At 47.8% G+C, this 11,553-nt stretch overlaps 1 protein-coding gene across 1 annotated transcript; it reads right to left on the bottom strand.

Annotated features, from left to right (window-relative positions):
• Nucleotides 1–1,871: 1,871 nt before the first annotated feature.
• LOC140480302 (uncharacterized) lies at nt 1,872–3,083 on the bottom strand. Its single transcript, XM_072575006.1, has one exon. It carries the CDS (start codon nt 3,054–3,056, stop codon nt 1,872–1,874), a length of 1,185 nt encoding a protein of 394 aa, XP_072431107.1. The 5' UTR covers nt 3,057–3,083.
• Nucleotides 3,084–11,553: the final 8,470 nt, after the last annotated feature.

Raw genomic sequence — 11,553 nt, 5'->3', positions numbered from 1 at the left:
GTTCACCGAGCTGAGAATTTGTCTTGCAAACGTTTCGTCCCCTGTCTAGGTGACATCCTCAGTGCTTGGGACCCTCCTGTGAAGCGCTTCTGTGCTGTTTTCTCCGGCATTTATAGTGGCCTGTCTCTGCCGCTTCCGGTTGTCAGTTCCAGCTGTCCACTGTAGTGGTCGGTATATTGGGTCCAGGTCGATGTGTTTGTTGATAGAGTCTGTGGATGAGTGCCATGCCTCTAGGAATTCCCTGGCTGTTCTCTGTACATGAGGAGGTTCATGGTTATCCCATTCCTGAAATCCGAGATGTACCTCATACTCTGGGTGAGTATGAACAGCGAGTGCCTCTGGAGCAGTGTGAGCCCTGGGGTTCGGAGACAGGAGCAGCCGGGTGGAGCATGGGGCTTTCACCAGGTGGAAAAATTGTGGGTAATACATTTCGGGATATGGTCCTGACAGGAAATGTCAGGACAGGGTGAATGGGTGACCGACAGACAGAAGAAGGGGAAAGTGAGGACTGCAGATGCTGGAGATCAGAGCTGAAAATGTGTTGCTGGAAAAGCGCAGCAGGTCAGGCAGCATCCAAGGAGCTGGAGATTCATTCCTGAAGAAGGGCTCATGCCTGAAACGTCGATTCTGCTGCTCCTTGGATGCTACCTGACCTGCTGCGCTTTTCCAGCAACACATTTTCAGACTGAAGAAGGGGACCAGGCAGGTCAAGAGGGAATTCCCCAAATGTAGGTCAATTGCAAACCAAAATGATGGTTCATTTGTGGAGCCCGGCCAGAGCCAATGCCATGGCATTGTGGGTGTTCCAGATACTCAGGGTGAGGGTGAGGGAGGAAGAAGTGTGGAAGGGCGGTAGTGATCGGGGAGTCACTTGTGAGGGCATTTCAAAGCCGTGATGTATCGATGTGTTGCCTCCTGGGTGCCAGACCCTGATTTGTCATGGAATAACTGAAAGGCACTGGGAGGGGGAACAGTGATCAGCTGGAATTTATGGTCCATATTGGGACCAGTGATCAGAGGGAGAAAGAGAAATGAGGTCCTGCAAGTAGACAGAGGGAGTTAGGTCGGAAATTGAAAGGCAGACCTTTAAAGATAGCAACCTCTGGAGCACGGCAACTTAACAAATTGTCCAGATGAGGAGTTGAGATGGGATTGGAGGTTAAAATGTGAGTAAGTGAGCCTGGAAGGCAGAGAAATTGTCAGCGAGAGAAGAAAGAAGTGAGTTTAGCAAGCTAAATGGAATATATTTTAAAGTGCCTGAGGAATGTAGCAGTGACCTGAGGGCACAGACAGGCACATGAGAGGATTATATCATACCTGTAACTGAGACCTGGCTGAAAGATGGACATGACTGACAGCTCGACATTACTGCTTATAGGGCACATTCCTGATGAAGGGCTTATGCCCAAAATGTTGACTTTTCTGCTCCTTAGATGCTGCCTGACCTGCTGTGCTTTTCCAGTCCCACATTTTTTGACTCTGATCTCCAGCATCTGCAGTCCTCATTTTCTCCTGGTTATTGGGCATTCCGACAAAATAGAGAGTGGGATAGAAGAGGAAGGAGGTTTCACAATATTGATCAAAGAATCAATTATCACAGTGAGAAGGGAACGCCATCTTGGAGAGATCATCAAATTAATCTGTATAGCTTTTTACCAATAACACAAAGGGACAAAATGAACAAACACTCTGTTAGGCATGTTCAGGGATAGATAAATGGTCAAATGTGTAATCAAACTTCAGAGAATAATTTCAGAATTCATTGGTTTGTGGTGAAATAGGTGGCAATGTATCCAACATCAAAACCTCATCCCCTGAAGCACAGCAGCATCAACTCAGGGGAGGAGGAACTGGAAAACTCAGGAGGATCTTTATGTGGAATGGACACACAGGGTGACACCTGAGTAATTTCCCCAGAAATGGTAATCATTGGAAATGTTCTTGTGAAGCCACAGACCTTTGAGGCGTCTCACTACATGTACAACATACCCAGAGGGAAGGTTATTGTACACATGTTCTGCAACTTTTCTTGCATCAGACCAGCCATCTTTCCCCTCCATTAACTGCTTTATGTAACTTTCATTAATTGGTTTTGGATCAATTGCATAGGAGACAACAGCATTAACCCCATTGAGTCTGAAAAAGTGAAAATAATTGGGGCCAATGACACAGTGATTGTCGAAGCCACCAACAGGGTTATAGACCCGTACAGACCATTTAACCCAGTCGTATTTGCTTATCAAGCCATTTGCTATGTAACTTACACATTCACAGTTATCTCTTCCACCCTTTTCAGTTATCATTTTCTCAACATCTATTTCTGCCTGCTCAGCAAACTCATTGATGCACTTATCTATCATGGATTTCATTTTATTCTCTACTTTGCCCATTTTCTCATTCCACTCTCTCTTTAATGCCTCTACATCGGTCCCAGTGATAGCAGAGTGACCCACCAGGGCAATCAGGCCAATACAGAAGAGCTCTTTGAGGCGGCAGCAGAGCCCCTCCATCAGACGCCGGTTCCTCTGGTCATATTGCATGGCAGTTTCCAGAATGGGTTTGCCAAAGATGGCAGAATACCCCATCACTGCATCATAGAGAGTGTGAAGGTTCTGGTCACCTTTAGTCTCATTGAAGTGTGTGAGGAATTCTTCTTTCTTCTTCTCCCGGTATTCCGGTTTTGCGTTCAGGATGTCCATGTACTTCCTGAATTGGTTTTTCAGATTCTCCTCAATGGGGAAGTACTGATTATTAACTGTACTTTGTTCGATAGCCTGAAGCACTTGCTGAATCTGACCTGAAATGACATCCAGCTGGTTCCTGACTATCTGGAACTGCTCCTTCATATATCTCAGCTCCTCACTCTCCACATTACCCATAGCAAGTTTAACAATTGCTGCTGCTACCCCAAAGATGGCTCCTACTGCTCCAGCAGCAGAGGCGAGTTTTCCTAAACTCTCAACAACTGACATCGCATTTCTCACTGCAACCACTGCAGTTGCAACCTCGGTGCTGGCTTTTGCCAGTTGCAGGGAATCTACTGCTGTTCCTGCCATACTGATGGGCTGAGCACTGTGTTCGGATGGTCTTTTCCTTCAGTTGTCTCTGAAAAAAAGGATAAAAGTTATTTATGACTCCACAATGTATCCGGGAGAGTGAAGACCTTAAGAACAAGAACAGGAGTAGGCCATTCAGCCCCTTGAATCATGGCTCATCTCATCTCAAACTCAACTTCATTTTCCAGCTTCTCTCCATAACCCTTGAACCCATTACTAATTAGAAATCTTTCTATCTCCTCCTCAAATTTATTCCATGTTCCAGCATCCACCACATTCTGGAATTCCAAGGATTCATGACTCTTTGAGCAAAGTAATTCCTCCCTCTCTCTGTTTTAAATCTGCTACCCCTTATCCTAAAGCTATCACCTCATATTCTAGATAGCCCCATTGTGAGGAAATATCCTCTCTGCATCTTTGTCAATCCCCTTTAGCAGCTTATAAACCTCGATAAGATCTCATCTCATTCTTCTAAACTCCAGACAGTATAAGATTAAACTGTTTAATTTCCCTTCATAAGACAAATCCCTCATCTCTCGAATCAATCTAGTGAGCCTCCTGTGAACTGACTCCAATACAACTACATCCCTCCTCAGCTCACTACCACTATCGCATGGACAAAGAAGGATGGGCAATAAATGCTGACCTGGCAGCGATGCCCAGCTCCCACAAATGAATAAATAAAAAGGAGACCAAAATTGTATGGAATATACCAGGCACGGTCTCACTGATGTGAAAAGTGAGGACTGTAGATGCTGGAGATCAGAGTCAAGAGTGTGGTGCTGGAAAAGCACAGCAGGTCAGGCAGCGTCAAGGAGCAGGAGAATCGATGTTCCTGGCAAAAGCCTTTCATCAGGAATGGGGCTGTGAGCCGAGAGGGTGGCAAGATACATTGGAGGGTGGTGGGGCTGGGTGAAGGTAGCTAAGAGTTTGATAGGGGTTTATGGGGGGGGGGGGGGTAAAGGTGATAGGTCGGCAAGAACGGCGGAGAGGTGGGAAGAAAGATTGACAGGTGGGACAGGTCATGAGGGCAGTGCCAAATTGGAGGGTTGGAACTGGGATAAGGTGGGGAGGAGGGGAAATGAGGAAACTAGTGAAATCCACATTGATACCATGGGGTTGGAGGGTCCCAAGACAGAAGATGAGGCATTCTTCCTCCAGGCGTCGGGTGGTTAGGGAGGTGCAGGACCTGCATGTCCTTGGCAGAGTGGGAGGGGGAGCTGAAGTATTTGGCCACGGGATGGTGGGGTTGTTTGGTGTGGGCATCCTGGAAATGTTCTCTGAGGCTCTGTGCGAGTCGGTGTCCTGTCTCCCCATTGTAAAGGAAATTGCACCAGGAGCAACGGATACAGTAAATGACATGTGTGGAAGTGCAGGTGAAACTTTGGATGTGGAAGGCTCCTTTAGGGCCTTGGATAGAGATGAGGGGGGAGGTGTTGGTGCAAGTTTTGTAATTCCTGTGGTGGCAGGTAAAGGTGCCAGGAGGGGAGAGTGGGGTGGTGGGGGTATGGACCTGACGAGGGAATCGCAGAGGAAACGGTCTTTACAGAAAGTGGATAGAGTTGGGGAGGGAAATATATCTCTGGTGGTGGGGTCCGTTTGTAGGTGGCTGAAATAGCAGAGGATGATGCAATGTATATGGAGGTTGGTGGGTGGAAGGTGAGGAAGAGGGGGTGTTCTGTCCTTGTTGCGGTTGGAGGGATGAGGTTCGAGGGTGGAGTTGCGGGAAGTAGATGAAATGCGCTGGAGGGCATCATCAGCTACATGGAAGAGGAAATTGTGGTTTTTAAAGAAGGAGGCCATTTGGGATGTTCTATGGTGAAATTGGTCTTCCTGGGACCAGATGCAGCAGAGGCAGAGGAATTGATAATAAGGGATAGCATTTTTACAGGAGGCAGGGTGGGAGGAGGTGTGGTCCAGATAGCTGTGGGTGTCGGTGGGTTTGTAGAAGATGTCACTGTTGCTAGAGATAGAGAAGTTCAGGAAGGGGAGGGAGGTGTCTGAGATGGTCAATGTGGAATGTGTTGGGGTGAAGTTGATGAACTGTTCAACTTCCTCGTGGGACCATGAGGTGGCGTCAATGCAGTCATCAATGTAGCGGAGGAAAGGTTAAGGAATGGTACCGGTGTAACTACAGAAGATCGACTGTTCCACATAACCGACAAAGAGACAGGCATAGCTGGGGCCCTTGTGGGTGCCCATGGCTACCTCTTTGATCTGGAGGAAGTGGGAGGATTCGAAGGAGAACTTATCGAAGGTGAGGACCAGTTCACCAAATGAATGAGAGTGTCAGTGGAAGGGTACCGGTGGGGATGTTGGGAGAGGAAGAAGCAGAGGGCATGGAGGCCCTGGTCATGGTGGATGGAGGTGTAGAGGGATTGGATGCCCATGGTGAAGATGAGGCGTTGGGGTCCAGGGAAACGAACGCCTTGGCGGAGGTGGAGGGTGTGGGTGGTGTCCCCAACATATGTGGGGAGTTCCTGGAATGGAGAGATAGGAGAGTATCAAGGTATGTGGGGATGAGTTTGGTCAGGCAGGAGCAGGCCGAAACAATGGGTCAGACGGGGTAGTCAGGCTTGCGGATCTTGGGTAGGAGGTAAAACCAGGCGGTGAGGGGTTCCTGAAGTATGAAGTTGGAAGCTGTGGGTGCGAGATCCTCTGAGGTGATGAGGTTGTGGATGGTCTGGGAGATGATGGTTTGGTGATGGGAGGGTGAGGTCATGGTCGAGGGGGCAGTAGAAGGAGGTGTCTTCAAGTTGGCACCTGGCTTCAGTGGTGCAGAAGTTAGTGCGCCAAACTACCACTGCCTCTCCCCCCCACCCACCCCCCCCCGCCACTTTTGTCTACTGGTTTGATGCTGAGGTTGGGGTTGGAATGGAGGGATGCACATTGCGAGGGTGGGAAGTTACAGTGGATGAAGGGGGTGGACAGGTTGAGGTGGTCGATGTTCCGGCAGTAGTTGGAAATAAAGAGATCGAGGATGGGTAACAGACCAGCACGGGGTGTCCAGGTAGATGGGGTGTGTTGGAGATGGGAGAAGGGGTCTGGGTGGGTTACCTTTGGTGGGTCAGTGTGGACTTGTTGAGCCAAATGGCCTGTTGCCACTCTGTAGGGATTCTACGATATCAGGCAACGAGAGTGGCACATAGCTCATGAGTGCTGCCAATGGCAGTTCTTTTCATTCAGAAACGTCACCCAGATGTCAGAAATGGTGTGAAATTAAGGAGGTAATGTTGAGGAAAGCAGTTGTAAGGGAACTTGGGCTGTGGTGACGTTGGGGAAGAATGATATACAAGCACAGCCGGTGAGAGAGCTGCCAGCGTAGGAATGTTCACCACAGAGACTCGGGCCCTGCACGGCTGCTAGACTCAGGTGGGAGGGAAACAAAATGGTGGACCAGTTTGAAGTGATGGGACCACTTGATGAAGTGTCAGAAAATTGAACTCTATACATGAAACATTTCAATTAGTTCTTAAAAGTGGCTGAGGACGTCATGGTAACAGTTTTGTTAAGAACTACCAAGAGCAAGTTATTTGCAATTTTAAGGAGTCTGGTGTAACTAGAGAAACCCACAGGGAAGGCATTCCAAGAGTTTTGTGGAGCATTCGGAAAGTGTTTCACATCAAAAACGGTTGATATTTGTTTTCACTTTCTGAAAGGGGCACAGCACGAAGGCGAGTCCATTGCCCAATATGTGACGGCCTTAAAGACATGAGCAGAAGATTGCAAATTGAGACGGTCCCTCCAAGATAAAGACCGGTTGGTCTGTGGCCACGATATGAAGCCACCCAGCGGAAGCTACTAACCAGGAAAGACCTGGATTTCAAGGCAGCTTTTGAAATTGCTGTCCCAGAGGGGTTGGCCCCCAATGAAGGAACACAGTGACGATGCCCCAGTGCACAGAGTAGTGGACACTCAGCAAAGTGTGGTACCAACTGTAGAATGTCCCTAATGTGGCAGAATGGTCACAAAGGAGTCACTGCAATGGACTCGAGAGGCCCAGTGCTGTAGGTGCAAGTTGGGTACAAATTAAACAAGAACAAAGGGAGTCAGAAAGAAACAATCCTGAGGCCAAGGCATAAGGTACACGCTACCAGACAGGGAGTAGGCCGGGAGTCAGCTTGGTCTGTGGGAGAGGCAGGAGGCTAAGAGTCAGCAGAGTTTCAGTTCAACAGCCTGTTACTAGGTGGACGGATGAGTGGATTGTCCATGATAAAATTGTCCATTGTGTTCAGGGATATGAAGGTTAGATGAATTAACCATAGGAAATGCAGGGTTACAGGGATAGGGTGGAGAGGTGATTCTGAGTGGACTGCTCTTTGAAGAGTTGCTGTGTACTTGTTGGGCCAAATGGCCTGTTTTCATACTGTAAGATTCTAGGGTGTCACTGCAGGATGAAATCAATCATTTCTGGGTCCTTCCCAAAGTAGAGGGAGAGAGAGTAAAATTGGATACGGGTGTCCCCGATTCCCGAATCGGTCTGTTGAGAGAAACGGACAGCACTGTCGTTGAAGCCTGCCAAGGTATATACAATGGGTATACACAGAACAAGTTATGCCACTGAAGGGCTATGTACTGCTGAACGTACAGTTAAGGGACTAGGGTGCAGAATTGGCATTTTATCCAGTTAAAGGCAAATACCCTGCATTATTCAGATACTCCAGGTTCTAAGAATTAAGATTGAATTGAGGAATGGTTGATAGGTTGGTGGACTTGAACATCAGTTTGCAAGAGATCCTGTACAAGTACAAAGATGCCTTCAAAGGAACTCTGCAGGAAATGAAAGGAGTTGACACTAATTTACAGGTGAAGCCTCATCCCAAGAGTTTGAAGGGTGCACCCGGTACCCGATGCCATCTGGCCTAAGGTGAAGGTGGAACGGGAACGGCTGGTGAACCTGAAAGCGTTGGAACCAAATCTGCTACTCCCATCATTCCGGACTTAAAAACAGATGACAGCTGAGGATTGTGGTGATCAAAAAGATCACAGCCAACCAGGCCTAAATGTGGATCATTACCTCCCCTTCCACTCGGAGGTAACGTATTCAGTGGACTGACATGAGGAATGGAAATTTTCAAAATGGATCTGTCACAGGCCAAAGGAGTCTTAACCACCGCTGATGATACATTTCCCCTACAAACAGCTTGCTTTTAGCATCATGTCAGTGCTGGCTAAAGTCCAGAGGATCATGGATCAAATTTTGAGTAGTTTACAGGAATCCAATGTGATCTGGCTGATATTCTGATTACTGGATTCTCTTTGGACAATCCATGATTTAAAAAATTTAGAAGGAATCCTAAAAAGAGTGTGTGAGTGTAACCTACAAGTAAGAGAGAAATGCAAGTGTTTTAAAGAGTCGATGATTGCACAATGTTCAGCACCATTCCTGGCTCCACAATGAAGCAGTCAATGTCCAAATGCAGCAAGGCATTTGGATACAGAACTGGATTGAAGATCGAAGAGAGAGGGTGGTGGTGGAGGGTTGCCTTTCAGACTGGAGGCCTATGTCCAGTGGTGTGACACAAGGATTAGTGCTGGGTCCACTACTTTTCATCATTTATATATTTTTTTTAATTCATTTGTGGGACTTGGGCATCGCTGGCTGGCCCAGCATTGCTAGCCCATCCCTATTTGCCCTTGAGAAGGTGGTGGTGAGTGCTTTCTTGAATCGCTGCGGTCCACTTGCTGTGGGTTGACCCACAATGCCGGTTGGCAGGGAATTCCAGGATTTTGACTCAACGACTATGAAGGAACGGCAGTATATTTCCAAGTCAGGGTGGTGAGTGGCTTGGAGGGGAACTTGCAGGGGGTGGTGTTCCCAAGTACCTGCTGTCCTTGTCCTTCTAGATGGAAGTGGTTATGGGTTTGGAAGGTGTTGTCTGCGGATCTTTGGTGAATTTCAGCTATACATCTTGTAGACAGTACACACTGCTGCTACTGAGTGCCTGTGGTGGAGGGATTGAATGTTTATGGATGTGGTGCCAATCAAGCGGGCTGCTTTGTTCTGGATGGTGTCAAGCTGCCTGAGTGTTGTTGAGGCTGTACACATCCGTGCAAGTGGAGAATATTCCATTGCACTCCTGATCTGTGCCTTGTAGATGGTGGATAGACTTTGGGGTGTCAGGAGTTTGGATCAGAGTGGTGCTGTATCCAAGGAGCAGGAAAATCGACGTTTTGGGCAAAAGTCCTTCATCAGGAAAAGAGGCAGGGAGCCTCCAGAATGAAGAGGTGTCAGGGGGTGAGCTACTGGCCACAGAAACCCTAGTCTCTGACCTGCTCTTGTTGCCACTGTGTTTATGTGGCGAATCCAATTGAGTTTCTGGTCAATGGTAACCCCAAGGATGTTGATGGTGAGGGGATTCAGTGATGGTAATACTAAGGGCATTGGTTAGATTGGCACTTATTGGTGATGGTCATTGTTTGGCATTTGTGTGGCGCGAATGTTACTTGCCACTTATCAGCCCAAGCCTGGACATTATCCAGATCTTGTTGCATTTGAGCACGGGCTGCTTCAGTATCTGAGGAGTGGCGAATGGTGCTGAGCACTGTGTAATCATCGGCGAACTTCCCCACTTCTGACCTTATGACAGAGGGAAGGTCATTGATGAAGCAGCTGAAGATGGTTGGGCCTAGGACACTACCCTGAGGAAGTCCTGCAGAGATGTCCTGAAGCTGAGATGACTGACCTTCCACAACCACAATTATTTTCCTTTGTGTGAGATAGGACTCTCACCAGAGAAGTGCTTGCCCCCTGATACCCATCGATTCCAGTTTTGCTCCAGCTCCTTGATGCCACACTTAGTCGAATGCAGCCTTCATATCAAGGGCTGTCCCTCTTCCCTCCCCTCTCAAATCCAGCTCTTCTGTCCATGTTTGACCCAAGGCTGGAATGAGGTCAGGAACTGAGTGACCCTGGGGGGATCCCAAACTGGGCAGGTCACTGAGCAGGTTATTGCTGAGCAGGTGCTGCTTGGTAGCTCTGTTACTGACACCGTCCATCACTTTACTGAGGATCGAGAGGAGACTGATGGGGCAGGAATTGGCCGGGTTGGATTTGTCCTGCTTTTTGTGTAAAGGACATACCTGGGCAAATTTCCACATTGTCGGGTAGATGCCAGTGTAGTAACTGTACTGGAACAGCTTGGCTAGGGGGAACGGCAAGTTCTGGAGCCCATCTCATCAGTCCTATTGCTGGAATGTTATCGGGGCCTATTGCCTTTGCAATATCCAGTGCCTCCAGCCATTTCTTGATGTCACAGGGAGTGATTTACATTGGCTGGAGACTGGTATCGGTGATACTGGGGACATCTGGAGGAGGCCGAGATGGATCATTCACTCGACACTTCTGACTGGAGCTTGTTGCGAATGCATCAGCCTTATCTTTTACCCTGATGTACTGGGCTCCTCCATCATTGAGGATCCAGTGAGTTGTTTAATTGTCCACCAAATGATATAATGGGAAGGACAAATAATAATTTGCATGTGAACATAGGAGGTATGGTTATTACATTTGCAGATGACCCCAAAATTGGAGGTGTTGTGGACAGCGAAGAAGGTCACCTCAGATTACAATGGGATCATGATCAGATGGGCCAATGGGCTGAGGAGTGGCAGATAGAGTTTAATTCAGATAAATGTCATTTTTCAAAGGCAAATCACAGCAGGACATATGAACTTAATGGTAGGAACATAGAACACTACAGGCCCATTGGCCCTCGATGTTGTGCCAGCCTTCAATCCTACTCTAAGATCAGATGAACCTACATACCCTTCATTGTATTATCTTCCATGTGCCTATCTAAGAGTAGCTTAAATGTGCCTAAAGTATCTGACTCTATTACCACCGCTGGCAGTGCATTCCACACAGCCACCACTCTCTGTGTAAAGAACCTACCTCTGACATCTCCCATAAACCTGCCTCTTCACGATAGACATTTCTGTCATGGGAAAAAGCCTCTGGCTATCCACTCTATCGGTGCCTCTCAACATCTATCAAGTCACCTCTCATCCTTCTTCGCTGCAATGAGAAAAGCCCCAGCTCCCTCAGCCGTTCTTCATAAAACACATCCTCCAGTCCAGACAGCATCCTGGTAAATCTCTCCTCTGCATCCTCTCTAAAGCTTCCACATCTTTCCTATAATGAGGCGACCCGAACCAAACATAATATTTGAAGTGTTGTCTAACCAGGGCTCTGCAGAGCTGCAGCAGAACCTCATGACTCTTAAACTCAAAACCCATGCTAATAAAAGCCAACACACCATACGCCTTCTTGACAACCCTATCAACATGGGTGGCAGCTTTGAGGGATCTGTGGACATGCACCCCAAACCCTCTGTTCTTCCACACTACTAAGAATCCTGCCTTTTACCCTGTACTCTGCATTCAAATGCGACCTTCCAAAGTGAATGACTTCTCATTTTTTCAGGTTGAATTCCATTTGTCACTTCTCAGCTAGGTTCTGCATTCTGTCAATGTCCCATTGCAACCTACAACAGCC

Source organism: Chiloscyllium punctatum, chromosome 8, assembly GCF_047496795.1.
Source record: "Chiloscyllium punctatum isolate Juve2018m chromosome 8, sChiPun1.3, whole genome shotgun sequence".
Lineage (NCBI taxonomy): Eukaryota > Metazoa > Chordata > Chondrichthyes > Orectolobiformes > Hemiscylliidae > Chiloscyllium > Chiloscyllium punctatum.
Note: the sequence above shows the minus strand (reverse complement) of the source record. Positions and strands in the feature narration are given on the sequence as shown.